This window comes from Cricetulus griseus, chromosome 8 (assembly GCF_003668045.3).
Source record: "Cricetulus griseus strain 17A/GY chromosome 8, alternate assembly CriGri-PICRH-1.0, whole genome shotgun sequence".
In the NCBI taxonomy this organism is placed as follows: domain Eukaryota; kingdom Metazoa; phylum Chordata; class Mammalia; order Rodentia; family Cricetidae; genus Cricetulus; species Cricetulus griseus.
Genome location: NC_048601.1, coordinates 97662393 through 97682462, shown reverse-complemented (window position 1 = coordinate 97682462; position 20070 = coordinate 97662393). Strand labels below are relative to the sequence as shown.

General features: G+C 46.5%; 1 protein-coding gene across 4 annotated transcripts in view; it reads right to left on the bottom strand.

Moving 5' to 3' along the window:
* Positions 1-4177: 4177 nt before the first annotated feature.
* The window catches only part of Prkag2 (protein kinase AMP-activated non-catalytic subunit gamma 2), a 274500-nt gene continuing 258607 nt past the window's right edge, over positions 4178-20070 (bottom strand). For all 4 annotated transcript variants that reach the window (XM_027428414.2, XM_027428415.2, XM_027428418.1 and 1 more), the window contains 8 exons: positions 19966-20011; positions 18149-18203; positions 16795-16921; positions 14459-14624; positions 14124-14161; positions 12916-13062; positions 8599-8692; positions 4178-4873 (listed from right to left, as the gene is read on the bottom strand). In XM_027428414.2, coding sequence (XP_027284215.1) covers positions 4842-4873; positions 8599-8692; positions 12916-13062; positions 14124-14161; positions 14459-14624; positions 16795-16921; positions 18149-18203; positions 19966-20011 — 705 coding nt within the window. In that variant the 3' untranslated portion in view covers positions 4178-4841. The remainder of the gene's footprint in view (positions 4874-8598; positions 8693-12915; positions 13063-14123; positions 14162-14458; positions 14625-16794; positions 16922-18148; positions 18204-19965; positions 20012-20070) is intronic.

Genomic DNA, 20070 nt, shown 5'->3' with positions numbered 1-20070 from the left:
GCATGTGACTGCGTCTCTCCATTCTCTGCTAAGGTCATCATCACACAGCCTTCTTCTCCATGTGTCAGTGTCCAGATTTCCCTCTTACAAAAAGGACACCAGTCCTATTGGATTGGTGCCAACCTAATGACCTCATCTTAACTTGATTCCTCCACAAAGACCCAATTTCTAAAGCAGGTCAATGTTGTCAGGTAAGTCAGACACAAGGATATCAGAGTCTGTTTGAGGAGACAGCTCAACCCACTACAGCCACTAGGATAGGATGCTGTGGCCGCGACCAAATCGCTAACATGATGTCCGTGTGAGGACAGACTTCATACAATGTGGGGTGTAGCTTGGTGGGAGAGGGCTGCCTAGTGTGTGCGAAGCCTTGGGTTTTGTACCAGCACCAAAAAAAGAAAGAGGGGCTGGCATGTGGTGGTAGAGTGCTTGCCTAGCCTACAGAGTTCTGGGTTCAATCACCAGCACCGCACAAATGCACCTCTTTCCCAGCACTCAGGGTTAGACCAGAGGGTCAGGAGTTCACAGTTATCTCTGGCTATGGAATGAGTTGTTTTTGGGGAGGTGGGTTTCGAGACAGGGTTTCTCTGTGTAGTTTTGGCACCTATCCTGGCACTCGCTCTGGAGACCAGGCTGTCCTTGAATTCACGGAGATGCGCCTGCCTCTGCCTCCCGAGTGCTGGAATTAAAGGCGTGCGCCACCAACGCCCGGCTGCAATGAGTTTTATAGATGAACCTGGGCTACCCAAGAGCCTGTCTCAAACAACAGACAAGGACCCCTTAAACTGCCCACAGGTGAGTTATTAGCTAGCAGGGGTCTGAGGCAAGGAAGGCCTCACCCTCTTTAGGCCTGTGCCCTTCCCAGCTGACTGAAATACTTCTGGAAACTCTTCTCATGTACTGTTGCAGGAGCAGCTCCTGGGGTGAGGACTAGGCAGAAGTGTCAAGTGCAATGGGACCCGATGGCCACAGCACAGGAGAGGGCTGGGAGGAGAGGAAGCTGCTCTTAGCAACTTGCCTTTGGCCCTGTGTTGTCAGGTGTTGCTGACCAGCTGAGCCAGGGCTGGGCTTAGGGGAAGAAGCAGTACCATGTCAACCTCAGGGCTGGCAGCATAGCCTGTCACTATCAAGGGAAACAGAAGCTAGAAGCTTAGGTGAGAATTCGCAGCCAACAATCTATGAATCAGCCCATCTAGAGTGAACACACATGAGTGCATGTTCAAACAATGAGTGTTTATTTCAGAGGACTCAAGTTCACCTGCAAATCATTCCAGAGCAGATGTACTGGGCATGAATGGGGGCTCTGCCTCTGGCTGGAGGAGGCTGGATGCCTGTGTGGACTTGCATACAGGATGACTGCAGGGGTAGGAGAAAGGTCCTGAAACTGGGAAGGTGACAGATGGCTGGAATTGGTACTTTGTGATGTGTCTTACTGGAGAGGGTCAGGTAATTTTTTTTTTTTTTTTTTTTTTTTTTGAGGCAGGGTTTCTCTGTGTAGCTTTGGAGCCTATCCTGCCTGGCACTTGCTCTGTAGACAGACTGTCCTCAAACTCAAACTCAGAGAGATCTGCCTGCCTCTGCCTCCCAAGTGCTGGGATTAAAGGTGTGCACCACCACTGCCCAGCTAGGTGAATTCTTGATAGTGGCAAGTAGGGGTAGTGGCAATAGGAACAATGTGGGTTATTGCATTCCCCGTTAAAATACATCAGAAAAAGTGATTAGGACAGTGTCACCCAGATGCCTGTGCCTAGTGTTTTGTTTTGTTTTTTCCCTGATCGGACCAGGGCAAGGGCTCTGCAACCAGGAGGGCCCAGGGCCTGGCACCAAATGAACAAACTCAAGAGTGTTTGACAGGTTTGTACAGGGAGGGATTGAGCTTTAGGACTGTTCTAGTAGCTTTCTGATGTTCTGTCACTTTCTTTCAAGAATTAAGCTGCCACTGTTTCCAGGGAGGCCATGTGAACGCATGTCATTTATTTGGCCAACTAGGAAATCAACATCTTAGGGCACGAATGTACACACACACACACACACACACACACACACACACACACACACACACAGTGAGACAATTCTTTTTAAGATAGGGTCTTGCGAACCCTGGATTGCTCTGGGAATTAGATGAGATCTCCTGGGTAAACTGGGGATGAAGGGGTGGGTAAAGGGGGAGGGATGGGGAATGAGAACATGAGAGAATGGGGCGGTTGAGCATGTGAGAGATGTAACGGGAGTCACCGGTGGGTTGGGGAGAAACCTGGTGCTAGGGAAACCCCCAGGAACCCACAAGGATGACACCAGCTAAGTCTCCTGGCAAAAGCGTAGAGGGTGCCCGAACTGGATTTCCCCTGTAATCAGATTGGTGAATTCCCCATCTATCATCATAGAGCCTTCATCCAGTAATTGATGGAACCAGATTCGAGATCCACAACCAAGCACTAGGCCGAGCGCTGGGAATCCAGTCGATGAGAGGGAGGAGGGAATCTCTGAGCAAGGGCTGTCAAGATCAGGAAGGGGAAATCTACAGACAGCTGAACCCAGATGGTGGAAACTCACGAACTCTAGACCGACAGCTGTGGAGCCTCCCTGAGACGGGAATAGGACCTCCGTATGCAGGAGACAGTTGTGAAGCTTCGGCTATCTGAGGGACCACTGGCAGTTGGACCAGGATCTATCCCCAGTGCATGAGCAAGCTTGTTAGAGCCCATTTCCTATGAGGGGAGGCCATGCTCAGATTTAACACAGGGGGATGGGCTTGGTCTCAACCCAACTTAATGTGCCAATTTGTATCGACTCCCTATGGGAACCCTTACCTGTCGGGAGGAGTACGTGGGGGAGTTTGTGGGGGTGGGAGGAGGGGTGGGAGAACTTTGGTTGGAATGTAAAATAAAATTAAAAAAAATTTACAAAAAAAAAAAAAAGACAGGGTTTTGTTCTGAAGCCCAGGCTGGCGTTGGACTGGACTGAGTGCAGGGACAGTCTCAGCCTTTACTTCTTCTTGCAATGGCAGAAGTAGGCTGCCATCCTGTTTTATGTGACAAATCTCTTTTTAAAGATTTATTTTATTTTATTTTGAGACAGGGTTTCTCTGTGGCTTTGGAGGCTGTCCTGGAACTAGCTCTTGTAGACCAGGCTGGTCTCGAACTCACAGAGATCCTCCTGCCTCTGCCTCCCGAGTGCTGGGATTAAAGGCGTGCGCCACCAACGCCCGGCTAAAGATTTATTTTTATTTTATGTGTGTTTGTCTACATGTAAGTGTACTACAGACAATAAATACTCACAGAAGTCAGAAGAGACTGTTGAATCCCTGGGAGCAGGAGTTACAGATGGTTGTGAGCCACCATGTTTGTTCTGGGAACTGAACCCAGGTCCTCTGCAAGAACAGTCAGTGCTCTTAACCCAAGCCATCTCTCCAGCTCCTGGTGTAACAATTCCTAATTAAAAATATGTTCATATTTAAGTTGGGTGTGGTGGCAAACGTATTTAATCCTAGCACTCAGGGGGCCGAGGCAGGTGGATCTCTGAGTTTGAGGCCAGCCTGGTTTACTAAGTGAGTTCCAGGACAGCCAGAGTTATACAGAGAAACCCTGTCTTGAAAAGAAACTCTAACAAATGTTTACATTTAATAATGGAATTCACAAGTTAAATATTTTTAAGTTCTCTTCTGGGGATAGGTAAAAGGGAGATGAAATGTAAGTGGGAAACTCCATGTAGACTCTTAATTGGAACATGCCCAAATATATGGTATTTTAAAAAACTTTAGCAAACTGGTAGGTAGGTTTTATTTTAATTTTCAATCTGGAAAAAAAAAAAAAACCCAAGGAACAAAACCCCAAACTCTGCACACACACACACACACACACACACACACACAGTGTCAACATTTTCAGAGCACTGACATGAGGGAACATTGTTTCCCTTCAATTGCATGACAATACTGTTTTATGTGTCACAATAAAAGTTACAAGCGTCTTGTGTTCGGTCACACAAACATCATGAGTTTACATTTCAACACACAATTAAAAAAAAAAACAAAAACAAACAAAAAACATATGTCTTCTGGCACTTCATCCCTGCAGCCATGGCCCATTTCCATAAACATTTTTTAAAAAACCCAACAGTGGCTGTTTAGAAGGTGTAGCCTTTCCAGATCCAAACTAAAACCATGAGAGATTTGCCATTTCAGAGAACAACCAAGATTTTATTTGTAGGTTTGGTGAAGTCCATTCACCAAAAGGTGTAAAAAAAACTGCAGGAGAGTAAAAATAAACTGTTGCTACCAAGCCAGCCTCACCGGCCAGAACAGGACACACACCACTTAGACCCATCACCTCCAGTTCTCAGTTGCCTAGATTAAAATGACAACCTTTCAACAAATTGAGTGAAAAGAAAGAGACTGGGTAAAGGTTTGAAGATGTTCACATTCGGGCTGGGTGTCTCTTCAGCAGCACTTTGGGCCGAGCGGAGCGGCGGTGACATATTGCATGTTTGGACATAAGGCACCGTGATCTGGACGTGCCATTCACTCACTTTCAGTCACCTGTTCCATCCCAGTGACTTCTTTGAAATGAAAAGTAGTACTAATTTCAGGACACAGTGCACTTTAATGACATACAGCATTGAAATCCCTCGGACGGGGGTCTGAGGACAGTCTTTGAACGCAAGCCTGAATCTTCTTCAAGCACATAAATCTTTTCCTATGCTTACAAATCACTGGGAAAATACCCACTGCCAACCCTGATATACATTCTTAGCCTTTTATCTTCTATTGCAGCCAGTGTTCATGAGGCAAAATGTGACCCCGAGACTTTGTTCAAGTTCTCCTGTGAGGGCATCTACGGTGGTCATTCAGCCTCTGTCTCCTTCTGCTTGGCACCTGCCAGGATATGGAAAGTGCAAATTTCAAGTTCATGCTCAAGGCAGGATTCTCTGCACAAGTCAATCCACCCAGTCTGGCAGTGGCTAAGGACAGCCAGAGGCTTCCAAACTGAGAGAGGTGGGAGGAATGGGTGGCTACAAGAGCCCCACCCACCGCCACCGCCACCTGGGCTGATCTTTATCACATTTTGCCATTCCAAATGTCAGATCCCACTACTAAAAATGTAAAAATAAACAGGCAGTTATTTCAGCTGCCATTCTTATATGTCAAAACATTATAAGACATCTAAGGACAATTGTGCACAGCAGCTACAAGTACCTGACGTTGTCCTCTGGGATGGCAGGCACAGCTATACCGTACTACCCGCAGCACCTCCCTAGCTGTCTCCTGACCTTTTATTTTTTTTAAAAGTTAAAAATTGTCTGGGTGCTTTGTCTACATGTGTATCTCTGCACCATGTCTGTGCAATGTCCAAGGAGGGCAGTGAGGATGTCAGAGTTTCTGGGATCAGTTACAGACAGCTGTGAGCCGTCATGTGGGTGCTGGGAATCAAACCCGGGTCCTCTGGAAGAGCAGCTGGTGCTCTTAACCTCCGAGCCATCTCCAGGCCCTGGTCCTTGGTTTCCTGAGGCAGGATCTTGCTAGGCAGCTCAGCCTGGCCTCTGCCTTCAGAGGACTGGGATCCACATGTGCCTTCTGTATCAGGCTACACACTTAGCTTTGGAAAGAGGTTAATAACGTTAGAAGGGGCTACAAGCTGTAGCTGGTACTGCCAGATTGCTTCCTGGCAGGTGCAAGTGCAGCAAAGGCCCACTTGAACTGTGAGTTCCACTATGTGTTGTTGCTAAGCAGTTTGAAAAAGAAAAAATGCTACTGTAGTGAGCGAGTATCCACATTAGCGCAGCTGTGGCCACATCTCCTGAGCTGCTTTTGACTGTGTGACAGCGGCTGTGCTTCCCTGAAGGGGAATCCCATAAGCATCCAGCGTGCTGCTCACTGTGGGCAGAAGGTCTGCCTCTGCACTCAGGTTGTGGTTCCATCTCTTGGTATGTCGGGAGGGAGGCAGGCCGTAGAGACCACTCATTCTACAGCTAAAGACAGGCAGGCCAGGCTGGAGAGAGAGCACTGGCTGCTCACAACTGTCTGTAACTCCAGTTCCAGAAGATCTGACACCCTCCCACCAATGCACACAGGTGGGGTAACTGGGATCTGGTCTCTTAGTTTCCATGTATGACATCATTCTCCTGATTTGTAAGCATGCTAGTTACCTTGTGAAAGTGAGCACTGAGCTCCATGGAAGCTCTGCTTTAGATAGTAGGAACACAACATTTTCCTCAATGAAACGTTATACACAGCCTATCAACAAGAACTCCAACCCAGCCACCTCGTTCTTATGACAGGGTTTCTATGGAAAATCCATTCCAAATGCCAGCTGTGAGACAGATTTCTGCACTGTACTCACAGGGATGGGAGGAGCGAGAATGATTGACACCTTTGGAGATACCAAGTTTAGATGGGAATCTGAAGTCACACCCAACCTGCCCAGCTTATGTTGGGCTACCAAGGCTACGGAGAAGGAGCCACTTGCAGGTTTACTCTGGGATTCTTTTCAAGGGGACAAATGAGGGCTTGCCCTCAACTCTGCTGAGGTGACTGCATGCCTGGGTCCAGGGCTGGTCCTGAAGAGGGCACTACCTACCTGTGGGGATGAGTCTACACAGACAACAGCTTTCTCATTTGCACTGGGAGTGCCCGTGGTTCTGCCTGCTTGGAGATTTACTTACACATAAACTGTCACAAGCTACACGTTAACATGACTTCCCAGTTTTTCTTGTAATTGAGTAGCTCTATTAACTTTTAGTGCTGTATGGTATTCCACGGGACAAGTATCTCAGTTTCCCCTTTCATCTTTTGAAAGTTACTAGGTCATTTCCCACTTGAAGGTTGTGGTGGTTTGAATGAGCATGGCCCCCAGCTGGTACAATTGTTTGGGAAGGATTAAGAGGTGTGGCTTTGATGAAGGAGGTGTGTCAGTTGGGGTGGGCTTGGAGATTTCAAAAGCCCATGCCACCCCCACCCCAGTTAGCGCCTCCTCTCTTTCTGCCTGTTTGCAGATCAGATATGATCTCTCAACCACTGTTCCAACACTATGCCTACCTGCCGTCACGCTCCACACCAGGATGGGCCTAGACTCACCCTCTGAAACTGGAAGCCCCAATAAACTCCTTCCTTTGTAAGTTGCTTTGGTCCTGGTATCTTTACAGTAATAGAAAAGTAACTAAGATAGGTTTATAGTATCAACACAAATCATTCATCTGATGCCTGGTTGTTCACGACCGTGAAGCTCACTGTGAACTTCAGCCACTTAGTCTGAAAATGACTGCAAGAGGCCCATCTACAGGCCAAGGTCCCTATGAAGGTGACTCTTTCCTGTGGCTGGCTCTGTGGCTTTTGCATTTGGAGAGTCGGGCAGTACTATAGCAGTTGCTGGGGACTCTTATGGGGGGTAGTTTTAGGGAACAGACTAATTACAAAAGCTAGCTTTAGCTGAGACTGATTGCTTTCTGAACTAAAGAAAAGCAATACCACAGTGGGTACATAATTTAATGATTAACTGCTAGAGTTCAAAGTATATGCCGCCTATTGTCATGTCTGTCCTGGGTCTGTGACCCTGTGGAAAAAGCTAGGAGTTTCCACGCTGGGGCTGGAGAGGCAAAGAGAATGTGAAGGAAGGATGTGGCCTCATCAGGACACCTCTGTGCCTGTGCCTTCCACCCCTGCCCCTCTGTATGCCTTATAGAAACTGCTCACCCAAGCAGAACATTAGAACTTCAAAAATGAAAAGGCAAAAAGGTCCGTAGAGCAGTGCACACAAAGTCCTGCTGTGTGGGAGGGAGGGAGGGGAGGTGTCTTCAACACCTCAGTGCCTGTCCTGGAAATCGTGGATAGAAGTCAGTCCATCCATCCATCCATCCATCCATCATCCATCCACCCACCCATCATCCATCCATCCATCCATCCATCCATCCATCCATCCATCCACCCATCATCCATCCATCCATCATCCATCCACCCACCCATCATCCATCCATCCATCCATCCATCCACCCATAATCCATCCATCCATCTATCATCCACTCATCATCCATCCATCCACCCATCACCCATCCATCCATCTATCCATCATCCATCCACCCACCCATCATCCACCCATCCATCCATCATCCACCCATCATCCATCCACCCACCCATCATCCATCCATCCATCCATCTATCCATCATCCACCCATCACCCATCCATCCATTCATCCATCCATCCACCCACCCATCATCCACCCATCCATCCATCATCCACCCATCATCCATCCACCCATCACCCATCCATCCATCATCCACCCACCCATCATCCATCCATCCATCCATCCATCATCCATCCATCTATCCATCATCCACCCATCATCATCCATCCATCCATCCATCCATCCATCCATCCATCCACTCATCCATCCATCCATCATTCATCATCCACCCATCATCCATCCATCCATCTATCCATCCTACCTTTTTTTTGAGACAGTGTCTCTTTTGTAGCCCTAATTGGCTTGGAGTTCACTATGTAGACCAGCTGGCCTCAAGCTTACAGAGATGGTTCAGTTTCTGCTTCCTGAGTGCCAGGATTAAATTCATGTGATACTGTGTTGGCCTGAAATCTGTATTTTTACCTGCTGGTGTGAGGATCAGGGCTTGCAGGATGTCTGACAGGGAGATAATACCCACAATACTATCTGCTTCATTCACTACCACCAGCCGATGGACCTGCAAAGAGAAAAGTCCAGGTGTGAGTTTGTGTGTGTGTGTGTGTGTGTGTTGCACTTGCATGCGCACTGAGTATATGGAGGCCAGAGGTTGATGTCAAGTTTTTATTTTATTTTTCCTGAGACAGGGTTTCTCTGTGTACCCTGGCTGTCCTGGAACTCACTTGTACACAGGCTGGCCTCGAACTCTGAGACCTGCTTGTTTCTGCCTCCCGAGTGCTGGGATTAAAGACGTGTGACACCACTTTCCCACTGCCTCACTTATATTTATTATTCTTGTTTTCCGGGTATGGGCATTTTGCCTGCATATATGTCTGTGTACCACATGCATGCAGTGCCCTTGGAGGCCAGAAAGAGGGAGTCCGATCCCCTGGAACTGGATGGCTGTGAGCAGCCATGTGGGTGCTAGGAATCCAACAACCTAACCTGTGTCCTTTGGAAAAGCAGTAAGAACTTGCAGCCTCTGAGCCCGCTCCAGCCCCATATCGTCACCATCACTATTACTATTATTATTCATTTTCTTAAGACAGAGTCTCCCACACAACCTTGCCACTTTACTAGACTGGCTGGCCAGTGAGTCCAGAGTCCACCTATTTCTGTCCCACCAGAGCTGGGGATACAGGACTATACTGCTGTCCCCATTTGGGTGGGTGATGGGATCTGAATGTCCTCATGCCAGAACAGTGGGCAACTTACCCACTGATCCACCCTCCTAGTCCACATGTGAAAGTTTAAATTAAAAATACTTTAAAATGCATGTTGAAAAAAAAAAAAAAACGGCACTCATGTAAGGATGCAATGAATACAGCCAGGAGAGGCTGCACAGTGGCAGACAGAAAGGCTTGGGCCCAGAGGTGAAATGGACACCAGTTTGCTTGACCATTGTGAGAAAAATGAGCCAGCTCTGTCTGCTAAGACTTCAAATTTCAAAATTTCTCTAAGGGAATCATGCAGCTCAAAATTAACAGTCTTGCCGGGCGTTGTGCCTCCCAGCACTCGGGAGGCAGAGGCAGGAGGATCTCTGTGAGTTCGAGGCCAGCCTGGTCTCTAGAGCGAGTGCCAGGATAGGCTCCAAAGCTACACAGAGAAACCCTGTCTCGAAACGCCCCCCCCCCCCAAAAAAAATTAACAGTCTGTGTGTGCATTGCATGTGGTGGGCACGGAGGCCAGAGCCCAGCCCACACTGGGTGACTTCCTCCATGCTCCTCCACAAGGTCTCTCCCTGTCCTGAACCTGGAGCTCACCGACTCAGCTACACTGGCTAGCCTGCAGGCCTCACAGATGCTCTTGCCTCTGCCTCCCTTTATACCCGGCAGCTGTGGATCAAATTTGGGTTCTTGTGCTTGTGTGGCGAAAACTTTACCAAGCGGGCCATCCCTGACTCCACTCCAGCCTCTAAATTTTAATACTCCCTCTCAGCCTCTTGTAGCCAGTAGGAAACTGGTTTTAGCTGGCCAGTAGAAGTCCAGATGGTTGTGGGGACTTAGGACCAGGCTCTCTGCTCTTTTCCTCTCCTGCTGTGGCTTTTGTTTTTTTGTTTTTTGCTTTTCGAGACAGGGTTTCCTCTGTAGCTTTGGAGGCTATCCTGGAACTAGCTCTTGTAGACCAGGCTGGTCTCGAACTCACAGAGATCCACCTGCCTCTGCCTCTGCCTCCCGAGTGCTGGGATTAAAGGCGTGCACCACCAATGCCCAGCCTGCTGTGGCTTTTCTGTGGCACTCATGTATTGGTGCGAACATTCAAGAGGATAAACTGTGGCAGCGAAGCAGGTGTAGTGACCTCTAGTGATCTCATCTAACATCTTGACATGACAAAGCGTGTGGAATAGCATTCCAACTTCCTGTTAATCTGCCTGGGGACAAAGGTTACCTGAGGGGACCCTGGAGGCATCGGCCAGCCTTAGCTCCTGGCATAAAAGGTGACAGTGACACAGTGAGGAGCTGCAGAGGAGGATGTCTATGTATTTTGTCAAAGGATAATGTTTTTGATGTCATAACTGGCTTTAGGGTTAAAAAGTAAGTCACTCTGGTTATCTTTCTTGTGTCAGTCAACATAGATTTCTTTACAAAAGTTTCTTTAAAAGTCCTTTCAGGTCCCTTAGTAATCCTGTGATAAAACACAGCACTGGAATTGCGATTTAGGATAAAATGATGAGTTACTTTAACTATTTTTATTATGTTTATTTATGTATGTATGGGGAGGCATGTGCGTGACTGCCAAAATATGTCTGAGGAACTTCTTAAAAGTCATCTTCTTGTCAAACAGGCTGACAGTGACATAGACACTCTGGCTCTGGGAGGAGTCATCCGGTGGAGGAATTTCAATAACAGACAGTCGAGACAGGTAACTTGCGAAAACAACTTTTTACATCCTCACTTCCCTTCACGGCTTTTTTTTTCAAACCACAGATTTCCATGGCCTCCACCACAGCACACAACAGTGTGGGCATTACTGGACTCAGTAACTGACCTTTTCTCATGGCAACAGACCGCTAGTGGTTTTCAACATTAACACTCTCCTACAAAGGGATCTGTAGTTCTCACAATGGATTCCATCGTGTGCAGTTCCACTGTCATCACAGGGAGGGATGACACCTTTGCTATTCCTGCTTCTGACCCAAGGAGGACACGTGACTCTAAGGACATTCATGAGACATTAGGATGCATCCCCAAGTGTGTTAGAACCTTCTAGAAAACAAGATGGATGTAGGCACAGTTTAAGAAAAGGGAAGATATACTATTACAATGCTGTGCTAAAGAGCAATGAAAACAGCTGGGGAGGGAGACGCTGAAGGAGTGAGCTCAGACGTCACATGGAGGCTAGACGCTGTGGATTCTACAGGACGGACACCGGCCCTCTACAGGACAGAGGCTGGACTCCATGGGGGCTCAGGGGAATTCTAGCAGCAAAGGCTCTCAATACAGCACACGGCTTCAGCGGCATGTGCTTTCACCGTGGAAGTTACAGTCGCCTCTTAGTGGCCTCACGGCTCATCAGGCACTCTGTCTCTTAGCTTGAACTCCTGTATTTAAAATATTGAAGCAGACTTGTCATTAGGAGCTCACTTTGCTTAGTAGGGAATGTTCTGGAAAGAACAGAACTGCATCCTTCAGTCCTTGAGAATGACACTGGAGGACAAAGGAGGGGGCGGGACAAGGGCACTGGGGATGCCACTCCTAGCCCTCTCTGAGAAGAAAGGAATGGCTGTGGGAACGAGAAGGTGGATGATACACACTACAGTGACCTCTCTTCCTTCCTGGGAACACTGTGTAAGGTACACTTGAAAATTCCGCAAACAATAAAGTCCAGGCAGTGTGGGGGTGGCTGCTCGGGCTGGGAAAGTCCTGCAGTTTACAGTTCACTTCAGCCAGGCAGAGAGAGGAGAGAGAGAGAGGAAATTTAAAAAGCTTTGTTTGGGGCTGGTGAGATGGCTCAGGGTAGATGTCACACAGCCTGATGATCTGTGTTCAGTCCCTAGAACCTACATAAAGAGGGAAGGAGAGATCTAGCCCCCACATATGTGGATGCAAGTACACACACACACACACACACACACACAAAATTAAAGTTTCACTTTACCTTATTATCATTCACTTTGTTAAAATAACACTATATATTTTTGCTTTGAATTCACCGATACTCTGACAGGATGTATTAACTAAAAGCTCCTGGGGCAATTTTTGTTTTCTCAAGTGTCCATTTTTTTTATACTCTGAAAGTACCTTGCAGGGGTCTGGAGAGATGGCTCAGAGGTTAAGAGCACTGGCTGCTCTTCCAGAGGTCCTGAGTTCAATTCCCAGCACCTGCATGGCAGCTCACAGCCATCTATAATGAGATAGGCTCCCTCTTCTGGTATGCAGACATACATGCAGGCAAAACATTGTATACATAGTAAATAAATTTTTTTTATGCTACTTTTTTAATTTTTTTAGTTTTCTTTTTGCATTCCATAATAAATAGATCTTCATTAAAAAGGAAAGCACCTTGCCAATATTTTCACTCACAAAAATTTACCAAATTCAACTCAACTCAGCAAGCCTTCAGGTCTGTGTGTCAAGCACTGTGCTGGGTTCAGAACGGCCATGAAGCCACTCACTCCTATCCTACAGAACCCCTGGTCTGCCTCCCAGGGCCGTGTCTCACCCTCCCCAGCCGTCCATTCACTGCTTGTTGTGTGTGTGCTGAAGGACTTAAAGGAGGACGTGTAGCGCTGGGGTCTCTCACCTCGGCTCTCACTATCCTGTCCACGATGGTCTCCAGTGTTTCCAGCTTATTGCACTTCACCACACCCTCAAAATACTGTGAGCGGTGCTGCAGGGCCTGGGTCACCGTGATGTCTAGATTATTATACGTTTTCTCAGCAGCAAGATTCTGTAACAGAGTCATAGGAAAAAAGTTATGTTCTTCATTTCCATTTGGATGAATGAGCAACCTGATTTTTAAAAACATTAACATGGAATTTGGTATTAAGAGTTCTCTTCCCAGCTGGTATCACACCATCAGCCTGGTTATGTCAGTCATAACTGAGGATATCATATTATTAAGTGGATCCTGATTATGGAGAAATGTAAATTTGTTGTGTTGGTAGTATGGGGGATTGAGCCCAGGGACTCATGCAAACTAAGCAACTGCTCTACCACTCAGCTACTGTCCTAGCCTCTTTTTGTTTTTTTCCCAATTTTGAGCCAGGTCTCCCTAAGTTACTCATACTGGTTCTGAACTTATTCTAAGTCCAGTCAGGACTTGAACTTGCAATCCTCCTGCCCCAAGCTCTTGAGTAGCTGGGACTACAGGCTTCGTCACTAGGCTTGGCAGATAGATGCTGTTTTATATATATTTTATATATTTAAAAAGCGTCTGACTTTATATTTGTGTGCATATGTACACACATGTATGTCTGTGTATGTGTGTGTGTGTGTGTGTGTGTGTGTGTGTGTGTGTGTGTATGTGTGTGTAGTGGTTATAGAGGACAGAAAAGGGTATCAGATCCCTTGAAGCTGGAGTTCCGGTATTTGCGAGCCTCTCCTCTGACACTGGGACCATCATGTACTCTTAACTACTAAGGCAACTCTCCAGCTCACATGTTAAATGTTGACAGTGTTTTCTACCAGGCTCCTCCCCATTTTGCCCACTAAGGCTTTACATCCACATGAGCAATGTCTCCTGAGAAATGAACTAACCCTGAGAATGGTAAGATACACGGGCTGTAGGGATGGATGGCGAAACATCAGCACATACTTACACAATTCATTGGTACGTCAGCGAGTATTAGAAATATCATCACTGTGAGGAGACTGAAACTCTCCAAGACTCTCACTCAAAAGGTCAGAAATGGTTACATCAGGGAATAAATGACCCAGTCTAATTTTGGTTTTCATTTGTTTAGAAATGCATTCTGAATGACAGGTTTAAAAACATGAAAAAATACTTACAATTACATCAAACTTGGAATAAATATCTACAACTTTTCCTAAAAATGAAAACATATGTTAGAAAAACATTTTAGGAACAAAACAGCAACTCATTAAAGAATCAGTCTTAACTGGGTAACTACTGTGGATTAAACAGTGTTGAGTAAAACAAATGGGCCAATTTGAAAATGGACACGAAACAGTATCTTAGGAAACTAAGCCCACTTAAAATTCTCATTGTCTTGGTTGCTGACTGTGGGAACTGCATCCCAGTATTGACTGCTCTGCAGTCTGCTCATTTCCCACTCCTGGTTCAGACGCAGGGCACTCAGCTTTGCCAGGGTGGCCTCACAGACCTGACTCATCCACCACAGGCAGTGCTGATATCCGTCTCTCCACAAAGATGTTCAAGGCTTTGATGATGGGAGTGTCTGGGTGAATGAAGGCAATATTGTGGTACGTTCCTATTCCAAGTTCATCCAGGTTCTGCTTCATGAAGGCAGGCTTTGGCATATCAGACATCTGAGCAAGGAAGAGACATGAGAATGTTCTAGAACCCTAGCAAACCCTTTCAATGCTCAAACATCCAGATCTGAATGAAAAACTATGTTCAACAAGTTAAAGGTACTCTTTCCTAACAGCCAGCTTGGTGTCTCACTGTCGTCAAAGCTACATCACAACTGTCTCAAACCTGCTGCTCTACATGCATCCTGCCACAGAAAAATGATTCCAACAATTTATGTTTTCCCTTCTCGTTATACTAAAACAGTATGGGAAGGACAGGTCTGTCTGGAAAATGAAGGCCTGAAAGCCAGCATGGCCTGAACCCTTTATTCTTAGTGATGTACATTCAGCCTTGAGCCCTGTTGTCTGCAACTCCAGGGCTGACTGGCTGAGATCAAGCTGCTACTTGTTCCAGCCCACTGCCACAGCCTGCACTCTCCCCAAATGAATCCAATTTCTGACTTTTAAAAACAAAGAATAAGCTAGCTGAACATAGCAGAAGGAACCTTTAAAGATTAACTTCCTTTTTCTGACTGTTTCAGAGGAGGAGGGATAAGTTGGGAGAAAGTCCAGGATCAGGTTGGACTACAACAAAGTAAGGTCTATGGTTTCAAAGATCCACCTTTTAAAAAAGGGCAGATTTGATGCCATCCTCCTGGTATACCTTATAGTTATCAGGAGAAGATGAACAATTAGAAGAAACAAAATGTTCAAGTCAAAGAGTTCATCAATATTCAAATCATGAGATTCCTAGAAATTTAGAGAAAAAAAAAAGAGAGAGAAAGAAAGACCTATTAGGTCATCCAATCCATCTCAATACAGGAGACTCCTGATTTAGACTGCCTGCTTCTCAAGTGCTTGGAAGGGTATCGCTACCCTTTCTCAGAAGGAGCCTGATAACTCAGTAAAAAAACAGGCTATGGTGTTTCTTTATTTAAAACACACATTTTTATCTGAGATGGCTGAATATTCTGGCTGCAAGGTTCTATCTGCCATACTGGTCCAAATATAAGGCAACCCCTTCCTCTCTACAGACCAGCTGAGTGGTACTATGAATAACATTAGCAACATCAACTGGACAGGCTGAAATAAGGACACCTCGTGCAACGCTCCCAGGATAGTGCCTGCCAGTGGCACTGTCACAGATGGGCTCTAGGGGGCTGAGCTGCCAGCCTGGCCACTGTGAACCAGAGTTCCTGCCCCTACATCCACGCCCTTGGCTCCTATGATGTCTCAACATGGAAGGCCGCCACACTAACCAGTTCCCAACTGATGGATAAAACCCCTCGCTTTCTTCCTAGGTTGCTTACTAAATCTCATGGGCTTCTTGGGAAATCATTCCTCTCCTGATTGCTTAGCATTTACTCAATCAGGAAATGCAACCTGTCTCTGTAGGCTCTATTAAACTACATGACCAGCTGGATCAGCAATTTCTCTAAACCTTTGACATTTCTGTAAGCCCCTGGATGCATCCAGAAGAGCAACTTGCAGGCCATGCCTGGTGGGAAGCTGCAGACAGGAAGCAGCTTTTAAGTGTATTTCCTTTAGAAAGCAAACTCCGGTGACCATTCTGAACCATCATCACTTTCACTGACGGAGGGCTTCAACTCCTCCACCTTTAGCACAGGAAAGCCTTCTCCTGGCACATCACTGCTCCCATGGAGCTGCCTCTAATACTACCTGTCTCAGGCTGTGAACACAAACCACACAAGTGCACTATGGTGTATCTCTTGCTTACAGCCGACTTGCCTTGGGATTTTCTGGACGCTGCTGAGTCAAGAATGAGACAACTCTTGGAATGGGTTTTTCTGCTCATGTTTCTAAAACCATGACCTCAACAAACACACCACAAAGCAACTTCTACCTAAACCCTGGCTCCATCTGTCTGGTGCAGTAGACATCAATGAGACTGACCTTAGAAACTGCTTTAGCGCCCGTGCACAGGAAATGCCCATCTTCAGGGGGCATTCCCCATTTTTATTATTGTAATACTTGGTCTAAAAGATTTTAGCATTTGAGCTGGCCTCAACTTAGAGAACACACAGTACACACAGTAATGAGTTGAGAAACTGAAATGTTGCAAAATGGAGACCTTGGAACTAGCAGTTTCTTCTACCGAGAGCAACAGGAGCCCATTTACTTGGTGTGAGTGACAGTCAACACAACTGAATCTTTAGGGACTACTTACAAAAAGCTGGAGGAACTTGAGGATTCTTTTGTGGGTTAGTATATAAAGTGCATTCCCACTGATAGGGTCAATAACTGGCAATCTGTGGATTTTATTTTTGATCAACGAGTATACAGCATCGAAGAGGCTGCGGGAAAAGCCATTAGAGTCATTAGGAGGCTTTCAAGGAAAACCAGAAAGACTTTGGACCACCCCTGCTTTACAGTATTTTCACTGCTTTTATACCACCACAAGAAGAGGTTCAGTGGCTTAAAATAGTCGCGGAAAAGCTTTACACGGGAGCTCCCTGCCCATCTGTTGCTATATCTCAAACTCAGGAGGGAATCATGGATCTCCAGCAAGGCAAGTTGTTAACAGTGTGTCCAGCGGGTTTGTTTGAAAGGGGCAAACCTTAAGCCTTCCAGAAAGCCAGCAGTGGCCTCAGTGATCTCAGCACTGAGGTTGGGTGCCAGACTCCAGGGTGTCTGCCTGCCCTACCAACTCACCTTGGGGAACAGCCCTGTGTCCTCATTGCCCTGTCTCCAAGAAGCCCTGTCCCCTACGATCTGGAAATAAGGTAACAAAACCAAGTGCATTCTCTCTCTACAGCTCTTGGGCTTTAAAAATGTCTCCTTCTCTGTCCATCTTGTTCTGAGACCTAGAGGCTGAGTTCTTCCTGCTCCTTCTAGGATGGCTCTGGTCTGGACTGAAATCACTCTGGGAATGTTTCACTGCTGCTCCCAGGATTCAGCCTCTCAGAGTGAAGGCTGGGGTCAGGAGTGAAGCCCTGAGCTCAGTAACTGTAGCAGGGTTCCTTTACTGATGCTGCCGCAGGAGAACTGGATCTTTAAACTGGCCTGGATGAAGCCGGACAGTGGTGGCACACACCTTTAGTCCCAGCACTCACTCGGGAGGCAGAGGCAGGCGGATCTCTCTGAGTTCAAGGCCAACCTGGTCTACAAAGCTACACAGAGAAACCCTGTCTCGAAAAGAAAACAAAACAAAAAAACTGGTCTGGATGTTCAATCTCACAGCCCGTTTCCAATCATTTGGGTCTATATAGTTGTTCCATCTCCTTCCTCTCTCAGGTCTTGCTAAGTTGTCCAGGATAGCCTTGTGCTTGCTATGTATATAGCCCAGGCTGGCCTCAAACACGCAATCCTCCTATGTCAGCCTCCTGAGTGCTAGGATTCCACCATGCCTGGCTTTGCTGCGATTTCCAACATCTCTGCACTTCTGGCATACTACTTGGATTAAGGAGGCTGGCTCTATCTAGACCGAGGGACTGGTCTACTTCTAGTTACCTATCATCGCAATAAAACACCTACACTGCAGAGAACGTTTTCAAAGGCGGAGAAGAAGCTCCCATGTTTACCTTGCATCTGGAGAGATATTCACCAAAGGCTTGAAGGTTTCTTGTAAGTACAACTCTGCATTTGTAGGAGGGAAACACAGTTAGTTACAGATCTGCTGTGTACAATGCTGTTTGACATTACAATATCCTCCAGTTTACAGGCAATAACTAGACGAACTGAAACACAAATAAAATATAATTTACCCCAAACTAAGGTTACACAGTCAGCGTTATTTTCAGCAGCCTCAACTGTTCTCAGGGCATCATCTTTGAAGAATAATCAAATACAGGAAAAATCCCAATATTTCCAAAGGTGCTGATAACACCAGGAAAAGCTCTGATCTGGAGCGATGGCAGCAGAGGCCACTGGGCCCTATCAAGTCTACACCACTTTAAGAGATGAAACATTTACAGACTCTTTTAGAGCAGACTTTCATAAACTGGGAGGTAGCATTACTCTAAGCAGTGTTGTTCTTCAAATGGTCTTACTTTATTTCTCTCAACTGATGCTCTAAGCCCGGGGCACGTTGGGAATCTTGCCAGCGTATGCACATTTTCATTGTAAAGAAATCAACTGTGCTTAATTTGCTTTGCTGAGATCTGCACACAGAAGGTGTCTGAGACCATCCTGATAGCACCACACCTTCAAACACGCCCGTAGGTGGAAGTGTAAATGCGCCTGACCACGGGCAATGGAGGGTATACAGCAGAAGTGCCTGTCTTATTGTTAATCATGTATGTCACTGACAGGCCATCTGGATTCCATGCTGACTAAACTCATTTAGCCCGCCTTGATAAAGCCATGCTCAACAAAACACATCCCTTGGCAAGATCTCAAAATCATGTGAAAAAAAAGGGCCTGCCCAGGTCTGGAGAATTCCAGTGGAGGCTACGATTTCTCAGCTGCCCTTGAAAGCTGGTCCTCCTGTCAGCACACGCTGGGAGTAACGAAATCAGACTCCTAACCCCTAGCCAAAAAATGGCCTGTAGCTGGTCCCTCCCCTTCCACCCAGGCTTTTCTGTGAGCATGGGGCCAGTGCTCCTGTGCTCTGATCAGTCTGGGTCCTCTGACCTATCCCTGCCCACCATGAGTCTTTGAGATGAAAACCTTCCCAGAATGGAACAAGAGTTTAAATACGGTCCCACTATAGGCAAAAATAACAAGACTGTAAAGGGTGGCTTTTTGTATATACTAGTGTGTGTATCTGTGTGTATTCGTATTTGTGTGTGTGGGACACAGAACACCTCAGACGCTCTCCATCATGTTTTTTGAGACAGAGTCTCTCCCTGGCTGATTCAATCAGGTTGGCTGACCAGGGAGTCCCCTGAGATTCACCTGTCATGGTCTCCATTGCTGGTAAGTGCACACTTCCATGCTTGGCTCTTTTATGTGGGTTCTGGGGACTGAGCTCAGGGCTTGCACAGCTAGTGCCTTTCTTCCCATACTAACTCCCAAGCCAGGAGCTCCTGCAATGATTTTCTTGTTATTTGGTCTGAACTGTTCAGGTAAAATTTCTCTTGTTCTGGCTTTTGATGAATTGGTAAAAGAATAATAATTCATTTTCTTGGAGCAGAAGCTTGCTCTGCACCATACTCGGGCCATGGTGACATCTGAGGGTGATACTTGGTGGTCATACCACTCTTCTCTACAGCTCTAGGCCTAGTGGAGTAGGGCCACACATGTGTTAGGAGGGAAGACCCTCAAAATGAAAAAGAAACAGAGTGTTTTAACTAGCAGGTCGTAATTAAGTGCAGGGAATGACCTGAGACCTTCAAACATACTTTTCACATAACGTTTTCTCCAGACAGTGAAGAGTTTAAGACCTGGCAGTGCTTACCCCTCCATGTTTCAATCTTATGTTCCTCTAATTCATAAATCTGTACCTGCAAACAAGAAAGAGCCGTATCTACAAGTGTTACCATCCATAGGGGCATAGCTATAC